The 19491-nt window shown below is 37.0% G+C and overlaps 1 protein-coding gene across 1 annotated transcript in view; it reads left to right on the forward strand.

The window, feature by feature from the left end:
• The window catches only part of LOC311078154 (uncharacterized protein), a 73698-nt gene that overhangs the window by 3950 nt on the left and 50257 nt on the right, over window positions 1-19491 (forward strand). The window contains exons 2-3 of the mRNA XM_084106851.1: window positions 2392-2721; window positions 2811-3152. Of these exons, the coding sequence (XP_083962977.1) occupies window positions 2392-2721; window positions 2811-3152 (672 nt within the window). The remainder of the gene's footprint in view (window positions 1-2391; window positions 2722-2810; window positions 3153-19491) is intronic.

A 19491-nucleotide genomic window follows, 5' to 3' on the forward strand; every position in this document is an offset into this window, starting at 1 on the left:
ACAAGCTTATTATCCGTTTCCTCAGAGGAGCAAGACGGATGAATCCCCCGCGGCCCCCCTCGGTTCCTATTTGGGATCTGTCCTTGGTCCTGGAGGCCCTGAAGGCTTATCCCTTTGAACCGCTTGAATCCGTGGATCCAAAGTACCTTTCGCTCAAAACCGTTTTTCTGATAGCTCTGTCTTCAGTAAAACGCGTGGGGGATCTGCACGCGCTATCTGCGCTATCTCGCCGCCTCGAAGCAGAGCCTGTCCAGGTGGATAGTGGACGTGATTGCAGCAGTTTACGCCTCCAAACACCTGCAGTGCCCTTTGGGTATCAGAGCCCACTCCACTAGAGGTATGGCCTCTTCGTGGGCCTTGTCCAGCGGAATTTCTATTCATGATATTTGTATGGCGGCGGGCTGGGCCTCCCCATCGACATTCGTGAGGTTTTATAACCTGGAAGTTCCTGCCTTGCAGGCTAAACTGTTATCAGTATAAGTGGCATGTATGCTCTGCCCAGTCGCTCATGCGCAGACTACGTTCATATACTGGTGATATTTCTGGTATGGCACCAAGGGAAGGAGTATTTTGCACTCAGACCGGCTGTGCCGCTCAGTTCCTTATTCCCCGTTACGCGCTTGTTTACCAGTGCTGGCCCGCGCTGCTGGCCGCCCGTCTTACACTCTGTCGCGCCGGGGATTATTCTCCCCACAAATAGACTGGTAAAGCCGCTCTATTTCTTTCCCTAATATGTGCTTATGTACTGTGTGGGCCCGCGCTGCCGGCCGCACTGTTTACATTGATATGTATAGACTGGCTGTGCCGCTCTATCTATATACGAAGTGAAGTGCTTTGTACATGTGTTGGTCCGTTTCTCCGACCGGCCAACTGTTTTCAGCGTTATGTTTTCCCCGGTCTCCCTGGGATTCATGTGCTGGATGCTCGGCGCGCACGGCGTTGACAAGGGGTTCCCGATGCGTAAGCAACTTACGCAATACGAGAGAACCTCTCGTAAGAGAACGTACTCGGTTACCTAATGTAACCTCGGTTCTCTCTAGAAGAGGGAACGAGTATTGCGTAACCTGCCGTGACGCGCCACAAGCTTTTGCGCTTCAGACTATGAAAACCAGATATTTCAGCCTGTGAGCCCTCCTTATATACACACTGGCCACACCCATCTTGACGGTTAGAGGGGTGTGGAGGGCGTGAAGCGCCCTCATTGGATGTGACGTCCCACAGGGCTCACTGGTAGGCTTAAGCAGTTGCCGCTGAGCAGCCAATGAGCACGCTCATACAGCCTGCCGGCTGCCGCACTGCGTTGACAATGAATACAAAATTAAGGATAATTTTTGGCTTCAGATCTCGAAGAAAGAAGACTTTCCCGATGCGTAAGCAACTTACGCAATACTCGTTCCCTCTTCTAGAGAGAACCGAGGTTACATTAGGTAACCGAGTACCTTTTCTTACCCTGGTAATCCAGAGTTATCGCGAGAGAACAAGTTGAATTTGCTCAGCGAGTTACTCTGGCGTCGAGTAATGATGCTCATTAAATATGCCCCTCGATCTGAGCTGCACCAATCACAGCAGGTTATCTGATATAGGCGGGCCAGAGGCGAGATGACGACAGCGATGTGACGTCGAAGTCATTAGTAAGCAGTGCAAGATGGCTATGGATGAACACCAGTTGTTTGAAACGGCTTTGGCCACTACAATGAACGAGTTAGACTTGGCTTTTTATCTAAAAGAGGAACAGAAGACACCGCTCGAATCGTTCCTTTGCAAGAAGGACGTTTTTGCTGTTTCGCCGACCAGATACGGTAAGAGTATAATCAGAGAATGTCTAATAAGGTTAGCTCCGCTGGTAGCTGGGGTTTATTGTTGTGATTGGTCGTAATGTTATCCAATTGCGTGCAGCGAGATTTTCAAATGCATGCTTGGTGCCGCCCCTCGAGCCGATCTTCATTAGTCGACGCCAGACCATTAATCTTTTAGATCTGGATTTCCAGGCTAGGTTTTCTACCATCTTGCTGACAATGTTTCTTTAGTCATTCGGCAGTCTTGCAGGAAATCCACCCTTACAACATTTAGTGGAATTAGTCTGGAAAGAGTTAATTTGAACATGCTTTATTCTTGCACACATTCACGTTGTGATCTCAGAGTTGTGTATTGATACACACAGATCATACTGTATTATTCCTGATACTGGACATAGTGTCACTCAAACATCTGATGATGAAGAATTGTCAGTGATTTGAACAGCTCTCTGATAAAGACTAATAGTTTATTCTGGAGAGTGTGTTTGAGGAAACCAGGAAAAAAGACTATTTGATTCTTCTGCTTTTTATGTTGGTATATGTTTTCATTTATTAATATATATCATAATGATCACTGAGATATACTGTGTTTCAGGAACCAGTGGAGTGAATGAGACTCATGTATTCATCAGTTCTGGTGAAAATGTGCGTCTGTCCTGTAATAATGCTCTTTCTGGCTGCAAATCAACTACATGGAACAGATTCAGACATTCAGTAGCAGCAGTTGAACTGATTGCTGGAGGGATAAAGAATAAAGACACAGAGAGACATGAGAGACTGAGTCTGGAGTCTGACTGCTCTCTGAACATCAAGAACGTCACAAAAGAAGATTCTGGATTATACACCTGCCAACAATGGATAGATGAGAATGGAAAACAACAAAAAAAAGGAACTGATGAACGTGTTTATCTGCATGTTCTTCACGGTAAGTTTATGATTTTGTGGTCAGTTTAAAATTCTTCCTTTAAACTCAGATGATGATTGAAGAGTCTGTGATTTGTGTCTTGTGTTCAGTTTCAGTGTCTCCATCATCATCATCATCTTCATCCTCACAGACTGAGATCAGTCCAGGCCGCTCTGTGACTCTCTCCTGTCAGTTGTATTTATATACTGGACTCTCCTGTGATTATTGGGTTCGTTCTGAACAACTTAAGCTGTTGTGGGTGAATCAGGCTGGTGTTGATCTGAAGACAGACTCCAGATATCAGATATTATCATCATCAGATCAATATCGCTGTATCATCATCACTCTGACTACAACACTCCTGAATGAAGATAACAACAGAGAGTGGAGATGTCAGCTTACTCGCAGAAATCAAGTCAAGACCTCAGTCAGATACACTGTCAAGTATTCAGGTGAGAAAACAGTGTTAGAAGCAGTGGTGTAGTCTACGTGATACGCAGGTATACGCCGTATACCCACTAGAAAAGGCCAAGGATTTGCGTATACCCACTTAAAAAAAGCGTGAGGATACGTATCAACTTCGTTTTGTGTCAGAACTTTCACACTTTCATTCATAAATTTACCCCGTCCGTGTTTGCGAAGCGACGGATCGAATCGCGGAATCCAGTCACAAATGGAACTTGCTATAATGCAGAACGTCACGGATTTTGGCTATTTTTGAATAAATAAATCAAAAGTAGCTGCTGTACAATGAATCAAATCTCGATATGGACTAGTGTCTATGAATATTAAAGCAAAAAGAGACTGCAATTGTTCTACGCGTCTCTGGGAATGAGCGCTCAACGTGTGCTCCACTACACACACACACACACACACACACACAGAGAAGCACGGGTGACTCACGCTCGTGGTGTTTTCAGCGTTTCACTGTATTGAGACATGATGTAGGCTACAGCTACACATGTGCATTTCATCGCAGAGAGCTATGAGAGTCACTTGACGAGAATTTCACCATTTCATTTGATAAAACTATCGTCATTCATTCGTTTCATATACACACAGAAACTGTTATGTCTTTACGACAACCTGTCAAAATAAAAGTTCGGTATAACTTGAAGAAATTATAACAGAAATATATTACTATTGCACAGTAGAGTATACTTCAGGCCTAATAATAATAATAATAATAATAATAATAGTTAAAACACACAGAAACTCAAATATCTACAACCCACCAAAATAAAAGTTTGGTCTAACTCAAATTAATTAGAAAGAAATTGCACAGTAAAATGTATTTTAAAATAACACTTTTTTTTTTTCAAAAACACCATTTCTAAAAGTAAATTTGTATTTGTGCCTATAATGTTTTAAAAAAATTTTTTTTGAAAATTGTCAGCTGATAAAACCTGTGCTTCAGGGACCATATTCATATAACATCTAAGGCTAAAGGTAGCTCTTAAAGCTGCATTCAGTAAGTTCGGGATTTCTTCGCTGTATTCTCGCTTTTTGCTCGCAGGTTTCTCTCTAGAGCTCCCCCTACAGCTTCGGAATAGATATTTGACAACACTGTTGAAAAAACTCGTTGGCGATTCTCAGACACCAGAGGCTAGTAGATCACGACATCAAAGCAGATGGGACATTCTTTAAAACGTCTTCTTCATTCGGGTTCAAACAGCGTGAGGGAGCGCAATAATGACCGCATTTTAGCAGATTTCTTTTGGCCGTAAAGCAATTGTTTACATCGCGAGACCTGATATCACGTGAGACTTCCTGACGCGGCGGCCCGCCGGCTCAAAGTTGCAAGTGCGTATTTTCCGCTCACGGGCACCAGGGGGGTGCGAAACGACCACCATTCAACCCGAAATAAGTAATATAACCATTCCAATGACTCCGAAGCTGTTCAGTTAAGGTAAAAAAAGTTACTTAGTTCACCTTTATCTGACTAAGTTAGATGGTGATTAACACTAAACAGTAGAAAATCAGTCCAGTCTCCCCATCTGTAAATGTCATTGGCTGTTAAAGTCTTGTGTTGCTTATAATAAATTGATAACACTTAGTATTTCATAATGCTCTCAATTACATGTCGATGCATACTGTATGCATTAGTGAGTGGTAGTGCTTATGGGGTGACGCTCTGGGATGGGTGAGTATGCGGCGGGGGGGGGGGGGGGGGGGGGGGGGGGTATTAGAGTATACTCACTACAAAAAACTAGACTACACCACTGGTTAGAAGACCCTCATAATGTCAGTAACACTAAGGTCTATCAGTATCACTGAACCAGAACAAACTGAGGGAACAAAAGCTTCTTTGACTTCAGTGTTAACTCATCAAAATATGACTGTCATATTCTACAGTATGATTGTCACATTGAGTTGTTGTTTTAGTTTCATTTCATGGACTTTTATGGTGTGTCCCAGTTAGCGTACATATGCATCAGTGGCTTTTTCTTTAAGACTGCAAGGAAAGCTCGGCCTCCCCTATAATGTCAAAAAATGAATGGTCAAATGTGTACTATTGTATTAACATTTTATTGACTAAAAATGCGTTAGAAAACGTTCATCTCAAAGACGAGTTCGTTCAGAATCAGTTACATATAGCAGGTCGGCTGACTCGATTTCCTTCTCATACATTCCCGTAGCCTCACAGTGCATTTCCCTGTTGAAGCCCAGCTTCCATTGACTTCAATGGGTCTGCTTTGAACAGTTTTTTTCAGTGCTTCGAAACTAGATGGTCATTGGATAAATGCTGCGATTATGTCCCGCCTGCGGATGCTCGGCGTCTCTGGGAGTGAATAGAGGAGTGGGCTGGCCTGGACTCCGGGCTTCTGCGTGATGATTGGAGGGTCTGTCGAAAGGTTGCATCTCCTTTTGATTGACAGTGATTTCATACAATAAAAAGTCGCTGATGTTGAAGCTGTTCCAGCTCAGTCCCATCGCGGATTTTTCAAAGACAAACTGCTGCAACCTATTTCTTGGTATTTGCTTGTCGAAATTGCTATCCAATTTCACACAATTATACATTTATACCTTTATTATATTATTACTTATTATATTTTTATTTTGATATTTTTATATTGATATTTCTATATTATTAGTAGTAATAATTCAAAAATAATTATTAAAATAGTTAAAAAACATCTTATTATTAGTAGCATTATTATTATACATTATTATATTATTATTTATACCTTTATTATATTATTACATTCATTTTTCACAGAGCGTAGAATTTACGTATAAATAAATTAATAATTTTTATGATGTAGGCCGAAAATGAGCTTCCCCTCTTTGAAAGACCAGCAGCCGCCACTGTTATGCATATTCTATGACATGTTTATTATAAACAGTGAGAGTAGTGTGTTCATATAACACTCCGGTTCTTTCACTCGATTCTCCCAGAAAGCGTCACATGAAGACAATATGTTGAGCTCATCCATGCAGCGCATTCACTGTAGATCCATGAAAAACACCAAACAGACATAAAATACTGCTCATCCACTCACAAAACTATCAAAAAACATACATGTAAAAGTAAACAAAACAAATATACAAAAAAAAGAGAGAAACACAAAATAAAATGCTCGGCTACAAGTTTAACATATAAAACTTCAGTTATTCAACAAGTCTGGGTGTTTTATGACCCTAATATGAAATAAACTGATTTAAATATCTTTTTAAAAGAATATTTTTTACCTTAAAGATAAATAGTTATCTCTGCCTACATTTTTTTTTTCTGTTTGACCGGAGAAAGTTTGTCCTGCCATTCACCTCAACAGCTCAGATGAAACTGAAGAGAAAATGGCCGACTTCACTTATTTTTTCCTCTAATGCTCAATTCCTCTAATGCCAGAAATAGTAGACCATCCGGAGACTTCTGGCATACTCTTTAACATACATAAAAAGTGGATGTAAATACAGCCTCGCCCTGCGTCTCAATATCCATACTATCCTTCCTAAACAGTGTATGAGATTAAAGTAAGTGTGTCCCAAAGCATAGTTGCACGAGTGTCCTCTACTGGTGAACTCTTGAAATGTGTTTGAATGAAATGCTCTAAGCTCTTGATCACTTGGAATCCAATATGGAGCTGATTATAAATTTGTTTTACACTTGTTTTACACAGCATTATATAGGCCTGTGTGTATGTTTGGGCTATTGGAGAAAATATATTAAAAAAATATCAAAATAATTCCAATATCATACTATATAGAGTTATGTGGTGTGACATGCTTCATGCCCCAATGCATGCTGGGAGCCATGAGTTTTATACTATGGGTGGCTCCCAGCATGCATTGCGTCATGAAGCATGTCACCATTGTTGAGATTCATATGTTGAATCTTGATGTCTGTGTGTGTCTAAAAATCCTTTAATGTATTTAAAAATCAAAATTCAGAATCTCTGATCTGTGGCAAGAAAGTATTGTTGGTGAATATAATCTATTAATAACAAATAATCACTTTTGGTCAGGGATAAGATTAGTGTATTATTCTATTTTCAATAAACATTTTCAAATAAAAGATCAACATCTAAACCTCGGTTAATTCTCAATAAGAGCTTCTGTAAATGGATGACAGAAATAAAGTCAGTCTGGTTAGTAATAAGTGAAGCTGGTAATGATGTTTGTGGAGTTGTATAATCCTCCTCTGCTGTAGTGATGGGTCATTCATGAACGATCCGTTCATTGCGTCTGTCACGTGACAAATGAACCAAAGACTCGGAAGGTAAATTAAATATTTATGTTCCCTGTAAATTTTCTTTGGCTGCATTATAATGATTTCTTAATTCAAAATATGATCAAGATTGCATAGGTGGATGTTTTCAGGGTATTTAGCTGTTAAAAGTATAACATTTAAAGCCACTTAAATTAACAAAATGACTCGATTAAAGATTTGTTCATTTTGCTAAACGAGATTCAACGAGAGAGTCAGTAAAATGATCCCAAATTCCAATTGCTGATCTTCAGAGATTTAGGCCTAGTCCATACGTACACTGGGTATTTTTATACGCAGAGTTTCCTCCTTCGTTTAAAAGAAAAATTTCGTCCACATGAAAAAACAAAAACATTAGCTGTCAAGAGCATGCCAAACCAACAGGTGGCGATATAACCCAGCCTTATTGCCCTGTTGTCCAATCAGAAGCCTGGAAAAAAGTTATTTCCGGTTCCAACATCACAAACCAGAATCTACAGTTTCTAAAATCTTCACCCTGGCAGGAGTTTTAAAAAAGGTTCGGTTTCAGTGTCCTGATGCTGCGTTTGCGTGTGGACGAACGGCATAGAAAAATCACACGTGTTCTTGTGGACAGGGCCTTAATGTCTTTTTTTATCTTCAGTTGATTTCATCTAAAGCTGTGTCTGAAGACAGTTGTAGTTCTTGTGTTTCTCTTTCCTTCAGTGATTCTGCTTGTTAACAGCAGGTGTTCATCAGTAATGCTCAATCATCACTTAATTAATCCCATTATTATCTCATTAACTTCTCATAACCCTCATTAAGCTGGATGCACACTGTGTGATTTATAATAGTCCTTTACGATTGTTGCTTGTCAGACTGTACGAACATGATCCTCGCTGTAAGCCATGTCACACTGTAAGATCTCAGCTGTCATTAATGTCAGTGTGTACGACAGTGAAGATGCATTAAAAACGTACGACACAAGAAAACTCGTCTGGAGTTTTACATCATGAAGGACTTTGTTCCGTGGCCGTGAGCTGCGTTACACTCATGATTGAAATGGTGGCTTCAAAGAAATCTCTAACGTTAATTTTGGTCACGGCTCGTCTTGAAAAACGAAGACAATTTGACGGTCGTCGTATTAGAAGTCACTGTAGGAGTGAGAGTCAAATCTTCTGACACTGACAGAATTTCGTCTGAGGTAAAATTTGATTGCAACAGTCATTAATCGGCTGTCGGTGAACATGTCAAACTAACGTTCAAAGACTTCAGATTTTAGTCTAGGATCAGAGGAATCTTTTAGGATTAGCAAAATTTGTCTCAGACGGCCAAATCGTGGCCAAATCGCACAGTGTGAACCCGGCTTAACTTTAACACTCTTCAGAGTGGGACCATATGTACTCTCAGCAGAGTTAAATGAAATCGGGGGATTTTGCTGTGTGTGTTCTCATGTTGGATTTCTCTCTTTAGTTTGGTAAAATAAAGTTTAAGATGCTAGGTTTGCTACGCCTCACCTCTTCTTCTCCTCATTCTGGACATTATTATGATGCATCTCAACTAACATTCATCCTTTTCAGATCAAGCTGATACAACAACACCAGGCACAGACTCTCAGGATCATTCGACTACAAACACACAAGGTACATAATCACAGTGTTTTGTCTTTGTCTATAATTGTCCCCAATCTGCTCTGTCCATCTCTAGTTAAAATATAATGGTAATATTGTACAGTATGAATCATCTGAACAAACATTAATCCATTACAGCTCCAGCTGGTTCAGCGACAGCAGTGAATCCTTCTACACAAGATACATGATGATGCTGATGCTTTTAAGACGATAATGATGATGTTATTCACAGAACAGCTTTGTCTAACATAATTTTATAGAAAATATGAATGAATTTTCCATATAGACACTCTACCACATATATAAATAATCAGTATGTAAGAGCTGAGTTGACTTTTTCCTTTTGTTTCTTGAAAGAAGAGCAATAAACAATAAATTAATCACAGGGCATTAATCAAAAGTCAGAGGAAGATCAGAATCATTTGAAATGCCATTCAGTGCCAATCTGCCCTGTCCATCTCTGAAAGTATCAAAATAAGTCCAATATCATACTATATACAGTTGTGTGGTGTGACATGCTTCGTGCCGCAATGCATGCTGGGAGCCATGAGTTGTATACTATGGGTGGCTCCCAGCATGCATTGCAGCATGAAGCATGTCACCATTGTTGATGGCTTTTTTCTTTGTATATAATTGTCCCCATTCATCCTTTTCACCAGGCACAGACTCTCAGGGTCATTCATACACACAAGGTACATAATCACAGTGTTTTGTCTTTGTCTATAATTGTCCCCAATCTGCCCTGTCCGTCTCTGACTCTGTGCTCGATCTCTTCTTCAGTCATAGTGATTTCTGTCGCTGCAGTCGCTGTTCTCCTTCTTGCTCTTCTCTGGCTGATCTGCAGAAAAAGAGCTGGTGAGTTTTCAGATTTACTCCTTTACAACAATTAAAAACATTTCAGATGAGCAAACAAACACATCATGTTCAGATTGTAAGTATCATAGAAACATGAGGATTATATGAAATTCTCAAACAAAAGTTTATTCCTGCTGAGAAATCCTGGAAAGTCAATATCACAGAGTTATCAAGTCAACATTAATTTTTATTATTCATTTTAATGCTTCAACAAAACCTGATTGTTGAAAAGTCTTAATGCTTAACATTGTTTTTTTTTTCATGTGTGTTTTATCATAAAAACCCATAAAAAATTGATAATGCACTTGTTTTCAGATAATAAAAGAGGGACTGGCGACTCTGAGGTGAGTTCAGTAATGCAGTGATTTAGATTTGATTACTGTCTTTAAAGCTCAATAAAGTGCCATTCATGCAGTTTAACTGTTTGTTCTGAAGGTCAAAGATGAGAATGATCATAAAGGGACGTATGAGACGATCAACATGTCCATTCCTCCCGCTGCAAGAGCCAATGTGAGTCCACTAAATCATCAAACATTACGTTCACTGTCTGTTCAATAATGTGACTTATTAAAGGCTTTTGTGTTATCCTACATATTATAGTGAGAGATATGTCTGTTCTGTGTGTTAAACTTGACTCTCTGCACGTTTGCATTGATGTTTAGGAGCAGACAGATGATGTGACTTATTCTGAGGTCACTTTATCCAATACAAAGCCAGTAAAATCACTCAATGTGAGTAGATACCAGCACATGAGTTTGACTCTCAGATAAATGAAGCTCATGCTCTAATAATAATAATAATAATAATCGCTGGGGTTCAAACATTGATGGACATAATCTGTTCTTTCAGGATCATGATGATACAGTGACTTATGCTGCCATCAGAGGAAGAGAAGATCAACCGCAGGATGAACTTTACGCCTCTGTGAACAAGAACAAGACCTTCACAAATAAACATTAATGATACAGATCATGAGCTCATCATATCAGGAGCAGACGGGAAGTTTTCATCTCTCTGGTGTTTGGAGGAATTATATATTTGTGTGTGAACGAGCAGATATTTGTTGAATGTCCTGTGAATATGAATGAGATTTATTGTGAATCATCATCTGGTCAGAGCACAGAATCTCATCTATATCATCACAGCTACAGTAAAGTTAGAGACTGAAGCCCTGATGTGTTTTCATACAGGCCAGACTCAATCTAGTGTCTCTCAAGCCTCTTCCATGACTGGAGTCTGTTTATCTGCTGGATTTCTGTCTGAAAACCTTCATCTTCATGCAGAAGCTCATGCTGAAATGATCCTCTTGCTTCAGCTTGTATATCAGCTGTTTCTTCTACAGAGAGACGTCCGTCTGTAATTACATCAGTGTCTGCTCACATTATATTGTCATTAAATATTCTAAAATTTGACTTTGCAGTGTGTATGTCACGCAATTAAATGTAAGTTATTTTTTTCATGTTACAATAAAGAGCATGAAAAATCATGAGTTAAAAGAAAAGTTTTTGTCTCTTCCATTCCTGTAAAAACAAATGTAACTAAACTTGCTCTTGTTGGAAAGTTTCAAAGTTAGAATTCACGTTTTAAATGAATACTTGTATGAAGGTAAAAGAGTAGCAAAATTCGAGAGCTTGTAGATTTGAATTTGAGAACAAAATATTCATATTTATACACTGTAAAAAATATTTTTGCAATTTAGTTATTTCAACTTATTTTTGTGAGTAGAGATAACTAGATTGTCCAGACAACAAGAAATTTTAAGTTTTCTTGTCCTCAACTAGACTGAAAGTTGAATGAACAAATTAAATTGTTATTTTAACTTAAAAATGTATGTTTAAACAACTGCACTAGATTTTCTGTTGAATTAACAAGTATAATTGTTATTTTAACTTATAAATGTAAGTTAAAACAACTGCACTAAATTTTCTGCTGGTTTTACTTCAATTACTCTAATGAAGTATAAATGACTTTAATAGAAGTAAATTTACTTTGTAAACTAAACTTAGTAAACTAAACTTAATTTATCTATATATCTTGCTGTCTGGTAGACTGCATTAAAACCTAAACTTCAATTTTATTTTAGTGTGTAACGATAGCCTACATTAAAAACATTACTGTTATTTAAAATTATGAGCACAAATTAATTAAATTACACAAAAAAAATTGTCTAGCTGTTTCAGTTTTTATTCATGGTCAGACTCGAGCGGATTTGAGCGATTCATGAAAATGAACCTCTCAAGATGATTCGGTGAATCATTTTTTTCTCTCTGAGAATTTTCGAGAAGCCCGCGGAAACCGGATGATTTTCCCTGTTGGACCATACGTGTCTTCAGAAGGAGTGATACAGAGTAAGTGAAAGTGGATGCAAGTTTTTAGTTCGTTTTAGAATTATATTATCCATTTCAAGTCAGAGTGTTTTTGCACATCGCTGATTTTTCTTTTTTACTTCCTTGTGTTCAAGCTTCAGTCAAGTTAAAAGCTGCTCGTTCACCAACCGGACCAAACCGGATTTTTTTTTTTTTTTTACCTCAGTTTCTCAGTTGCAGAGCGCCAGATATAGGTAAGTTTTCACCAAAATATTTGAATTAAAAGAAGTAACTGTCAAATTGAATCGATATGGGTGATATAAATATCAAGTAATACGCCTGTGGTTTGAAATGTCACGGTTTTCATTATTAGGCTACTAAGTTATTCAGTGTTTGGATTTTGCCGGCCTCGCGCCATTTCGTTCATGTTTTAAGAAATATTGATAATAGGGTGAATTACTCACGATGTTGTCACGAATTTATGATTATTGAGTGTATTTCTGCACATAGAAGATTCGCTCATTGTACTTTCTCGTGTTGACTCACAGGTTCAGTCAAGTACTTTGACTAAAAGCTTGTTCATCAACCGGAATTTTTTTACCTCAGTCACTTCAATTCAACTCAGTTGCAGAGCGCCAGATATAGGTAAGTTTTGACCACAATCTTTGAATTACAAAAGTAAATGTCAAATTGAATCGATATGGGTGATGTACAATTAATAGAGCTCGGGATCGTTGCGTCACGCCGCAATGCATTGTGGGAATCACGGTACGGAAGTAGATGTACTGTATAGTAGCGTATAGTAGGCAGTAGGTAACATTGATCATTTGGTCATTAATTTAGGTTATTTTTTGGAAAATGGTTCAGTATTGCTGTATTGTGAACTGCTGTAATCGGTCTCATGATCGACAGGGCAAACGCCTCATAAATCATATTAGTTTTCCCTATATGGCTTGGGTCGCCGCTGGTCGTCAACCGGACGAAAACAGTGGATTATTGCACGTATAATAAATAACTCCTGAAGTGTAACAAACCCACTTAGACAAGCTTCGTAGCTCACAGAATCTGACAAGTGTGTGTGTGTGTGTGTCACCACTGATGCTTGGTTCACGGTGCGAACGATTGTTTTCTCCGCGTTTACTTTGTAGATCTGCAGATCTTGCACTCATCCATTTGTGAACTGCAAGTGAGCCTCCAGTGACAGGTTCTACTTTTCTAAAAGTGTCTACTTTTAAACAAACAAATCAAAACGAAAGAAAACAGACAGCTCTCTGCTTATGTAAGTAAATCCGTATGCAATTTGCATTTCTCTCTGGCGCGTTCACTTAACTTACAGCGAAGATCGCCAATCAGCATCGTCAACCTCATCTTTGCAGCCGACTGTGACAAAAAAAAACCATTTGTTTATTAAACAATTAAAATGTGTGTGTGAATGTTGTTGCCGAGGGCACAGGAAATTGTAAATCCGGCTCTGGATCGGAGGTGTAAGCGCTCACTCCACAGACCAGGTAGGAAAATATCAGGGAAACTGAGGCTTGGTATTAGCCTACTCCAGACTTTATTCATAGGGATCGATTCGCCTATAATCTAATTTGTTTTTTAAGTAGCGTTGTTTGGCTTCATTATTAAGTTTGTAAGTATACGGTATAGCCAACTTTTTTTGTCACGGCCCATAACTTTTTCTCTTTCTTTCTCGGTGCCTTTCACAATTTGTGTTCCGAAGATGAACGAAAGTCTTACGGGGTTGGAACAACACCTTTAATGCTTTTCAGAGTTTCTTTTTGAAAGGAATGTTGTGAACAGGATGTTTCATGTGTTTGTATGTTGTGGGAGTGGCATTTTAGAGTGTTTAGTTTAATTGATGAATTTGTTGAAGCTTGAGAGCATAAATAATTGGTAACTTAGTTGATATTAAAATGGCATTTAAGCCAATTCATAGGTCTTTAATGTGTTTAACAATGTTTAAACGGTTTCTTTTGGAACAAAGGATGTTTCTATATTGAATGCTGTGGGTTGATCTTGTTTAATGTTATTTAACAAATTAATCCACAAGACATGCATTGAGACCGGTGTAAAACACCTTTCCATGAGGTTGTTTTCTGCAATTTCATTGCAGTTCATTGCAAAAAAAAATTGTATTGTATATAATACCTGATGTACTCGTTACATCATAAGAAGAATGATGTATGATGCTACTGACATTAGCATCTATGCTAATGTTAGTCTTTCTGTTTATTCCAAGGTTTACTGAAGTCAGCCGGATCCGGGCCGGATCCAGATCAGGTGATGGACTTGCGCCTGGACCCATCCACAACGCATCCCTGAAGTGCCAGCCTCATCAGCCCTGTGAAGGCCTCATCGACACTACAGCCATCAGCACTGATCCTCAACAAACTCGTCTACATACCGGCGTGACTCCAACTTCCAATCAGATGGAACTGGATAAACATTCTGAATGTTCTGATCCAATCTGACTTCTGATCTGTAATGCTGCCTGAATCATTATCATACACTGTTCGTTCTTTGCCCAGAGGAGAACTGAGCGACTGAGCCTGGGTTCTCCCAAGGTTTTTTTCTCCATTCTCTGACATGTCACCTGATGGAGTTTTGGTTCCTTGCCACTGTTGCCTTGGCTTTTGGCTTGCTTAGTTGCGGACATTTAATATTCAACAATATTATTGATCTGCCTTACTTAAGGTGGAAGATGACGCAATTTTCTTCTAGAAACAAACTTTGTTGTATTATGTATGTTATCACTGTAAAGCTGCTTTGATACAATCTGTATTGTAAAAAGTGCTATATAAATAAAGGTGACTTAACTATTGTAAATTGTATCAGTGATCGTTAATTTTCCATATATATATATTTTTTAATCAAATGTATTTTACAAATTAATGTTCTAGTAGTAATTAATTATTTGGTACTGCTGCAGGTTTCAAAACACTACTTTAGTTGGCTGAACTTATTGGATGTAGTTTAGAAAACTTAACTTTAGTTTGCTGAACTTATTGGATGTAGTTTAGAAAACTTAACTTTAGTTTGCTGAACTTATTGGATGTAGTTTAGAAAACTTAACTTTAGTTGACTTAACTTGAATTCGAAGTTAACTTAACTAAATTAAATCAGTTCATTGAACTTCATAACTTGTCAAGTAAACTTTTCCAAATTTGTCAAGTACACTTTTATAAATAAGTTAGTTTAACTTAAAAATATCCATGCAAAAAGATAACAAAAAATAATGAGTTAAGTCAACAAAATAATTTTTTACAGTGTCAGCTGAAATTCACCCTCATAGTTCTGATGTGAAAGTCTGAATGTTTCGATTCACACAGACAATAAACTAGTCAGAAGTAGTTATAACCCTATACCATGTGTCAAAATGATTGATGACTTCCGGTCCCGCCCACAGATAAGACATCTGGTCCCCGCCCTTCCGGTTGACCGTTGAGCTGTCCCGCCCTTTCTGTCGTGTATAGATATGGATATGGATTGTGATATTGACCGTTCGATCATGTGTTTTGACAGTTTTATCTACCGGTGTCTTTCCGGCATATGTTGTTGTTATGGTTTGCCCTATTGTCCTAGCTAGTCGTAGATCATGTGGTTTTAACAGAAAGTTTGAAGACTGTGTCACACACCCATTATCTCTTGTGCACACAAGCTGGGTGTATTTTCTGTGTTTGTGATAGACATCTGTTTTTGACAGAAAGTTTGAATTTGTTGTCCGGTTCAGTTATGTGTTTGTGTGTATGTGTGTGTGTATGTCTGGGTATATGGCATCACAAGTGCTGTTAGGAAATGTGTCAGCATCTGATATGATCCCCTCCACATTCCTGAGGTAACAGCAAAAGTGAAAAAAAAGAGAGTTGTCCCTAATCATGTTTTATATTTCACACAAATGATATACAATAATATCTTAGCAAAAATCTACTGAAACCATTTAATTCAGTTTTAGAGAAACAAAAGAATAAAATGAATAAGGATTTTACTAAATACTAAAGCCTATCACAAAAAAAAGAGTTGAAAACATACTGTTCTTTAAAAAGTATAAATGAAAAGATTATAAAATAATTTAACCAAGGTTGAAAAAACATACCGTTCGTTTAAAGTATAAATGAAAAGATTATAAAATAATATAACATAAATGTCAGTGTTTCTCTCTCTCTCCTGCTAGGTTTATTCAGCGATCAGAATGAGACAATAGGGCTAAATTTATTTCAAAGTTTAAATGATATCTTTATAAAATGTTGTTTTTATTTTATTTTATTTTTTTTAATTAAATTTAATACATTTATTAAAAGTCGTAATAATGTTTTTAAATTCAATACATTATTAAAAGTTGTAAAACAAAAACACTGTTTTTTCTGAATGCCTCTCCAGCCAGAGTAGTGTGTGTGTGTGTGTGTGTGTGTGTGTGTGTGTGTGTGTGTGTGCGTCCTCTGACATGACCCCCTCCACATTCCTGAGGTAACAGTGAAAGTGAGAAAAAGAGAGTTACCCTAATCATGTTTTATATTTCACACAAATAATATGCAATAATATCTTACTAAAAATCTACTGAAACCATTTAATTCAGTTTTAGATAAACAAAAGAATAAAAAAAAATCATATTACATAAACATTCCGTTCTTTAGGCCTATAAGTGTATAAAATAAAATAGCCATCTTGCTAATTTAACTAAAGTTGAAAACCATTCAGTTCTTTATAAAAGTATATAATTAAATGCTTATAAAATAAATATCTTATTGATCCAATTGTTTTTGATAAACAAAAGAATAAAAATCATATTACATAAAAAAGGGTATACATTAAAATGGTTATCTTGCTAATTTAACTAAAGTTGAAAAACATTCTGTTCTTTAAAAGTATATAAAAAAATAAAAATAAAAATCTACTGAAATTTCAGTTTTAGATAAAAATAAAATTCATCTAAGTCTGCTGACTGAAGATTTCATGAAGCACCAGACAAATGGTATGTTTGTGTGTGTGTGTGTGTGTGTGTGTGTGTGTGTGTGTGTGTGTGTGTGTGTGTCTGTGACAGGTTCTGGTAAATTAGCGTGCCGTCATCTTTCTGAATTTATTTCAAAACATAATCGTAAAAGTTTAAATATGATCTTTTAAAATTAAAAGACTGTTTAAATAAAATCTTTAAAGTTTGAATACATTCATATCTTCTATTTATCTTTTAGAAGATTACTTTAATGATTTTGTTTAATGGTGACCTAAAGTATAATTGTTATTAAACAATGTCTGTCTGTTCAAAAACTTTAGATTGTAGAAAAACTGTACTTTTTAGTCGTTTTAAATCTCATTTATATGAAAAGATTCAATCAGCATTTTTTTTGTCCATGCGGGGTTTCAATTTTTATGGTGGGGGCTTTCCATAGCTATAATGAATTTTGTACCGTACACCTAAACACAGAAAACTACATTTGTACATTTTCAAAATGAAATAAACAAATAAATAAATCATTTAATATCATTTTGTGCACACACACGGTTCTAAAAAATAAACTAATCTCTATTTTAAATTAAATTATTATTATTAATAACATATGTTACTAAAATGTAAACAAAGTTTTAGCTAAATAAATATATAAACAAAAACACCTTACAGCCCCAGATCCTTCAGAGATAAACCACAGTGTGATCTGAAGCTTCAGGAAACAGGGTATCAGACCAGATGAGTCTCGGGGGACAATGTCACAGTAAATCTAGTCTGCTAACGCCTTTTACAGAATACATCCAGAGTTTATACTAAATTCATTTAAAAGCATAATCATACAAGTTTAAATAAGGTATTTTAAAATTAAAAGAAATCTTTAAAGTTTTATTAAAATCATATCTTCTATTTATTTTCTTAGAAGATTACTGTAATGATTTTGTTTAACGGTAACCTAAAGTAGAATTTTTACTAAACAGCGTTTAGTTGTTGATTGTTGAAAAACTGTGCTTGGTCATCTTAGATCTTTTGTCCATACAACATGTTGTCAAAGTTTGTCACAATGTTTTGTTGTTGTGTTGTTTTTAAGAAATCCGAGGACTCCACATTGCTCTTATTTAGACTAAGTTGTATCATCTGCAAAATCACTGACCCGGCATAAGTAAAGTTGGTCTTGAGCGAATATTTAATTTTATCAGTCATAATTCAAAGTATAAGTATACGATCGTATAAGATCATTTTAACTTGTATTCCCCGAACTATCCTTAATCAGTATGGAATCACACAGGGTGAAACCCTTTACTGAGAATATACTATCGGTTATCTACTCAAAATATATGTAGAAGTGTAAAATCGGTGTTTAAAATCTGTCTGCTGGCCGCATGAATAGACTTTGGGGAGAGCTGATGATACAGGAAGCATGCCCTTTGACCTCCTCGATTGTGGAGGCTTTTTTTTTTTTTTTTTTTTTTTGTTAAAGACCCAACTACAAGTTAGTTCTCCCAAAAGAATTTCTCCCATCTAGTGGTTCTCCCATCTACTCGCTTTTTCAAATGCGTGTTGCAACTGCGGTAGCCTAATGTGTCAAAAGCTATGACAACATGGCTTCCAATAGCGCTTCATTGAGTTTAACGATACATGTTTTTGTACTGTTATGCCAGCTATATAATGATTTACACAACCAAGCAATGAAAAAAGCTTGTAATTTAGACCATACCTTTGACTTGCCTGTCGAGAAGAAATCAGGCAACTTCCCTTTCAAAGTCTTTCTCCTTCATTAGATCTTTCCACATGGGGAAAAGCTATCCTGATATTTATTTACATACCGATAAATTAAATGTTAGCTTTTAGGCGTTAACGATTCCTTCTCCCGTGGCTCGGCATAAGTATGATCCTACATTATAATGTACTGTGCAGTGCAACCTTTCAAATTTGCCGGGGCAGTATCATTGCCTCCCATATGGTCTAGCGGTTAGGATTCCTGGCTTTCATCCAGGCTGCCCGGGTTCGACTCCCGGTATGAGAAGACATTTTTTTTTTTTTTTTTTTACATTGTCAACAAAATTCAAGTTATTCAATAATCATTTTTAGTTATCCATAGTCTTAGAGGCCTACAAGTCTTAGAGGCCTACACGAACTGCAGAAACAAGCAGAAGATACGTAAAAACTCATAAATGCTGTTTCAGTAGGCTACTGAATCATTTTCACAAATACAATTATATAGAATTCAGAAAATTTCACTATGGAATATTTACTTTATCTATCATAATTTCAATTTAGTACATCATCATTTAAACTTTTCATCTCATAATTATGACGCATAGTCATAATTGTAATTTCAACTTTTTGTTATAATTATTACTTAATTCAGAATTACAATTTTTGTCAATT

Source organism: Abramis brama (assembly GCF_963993115.1).
Source record: "Abramis brama genome assembly, chromosome: 1".
NCBI classification, from domain to species: domain Eukaryota; kingdom Metazoa; phylum Chordata; class Actinopteri; order Cypriniformes; family Leuciscidae; genus Abramis; species Abramis brama.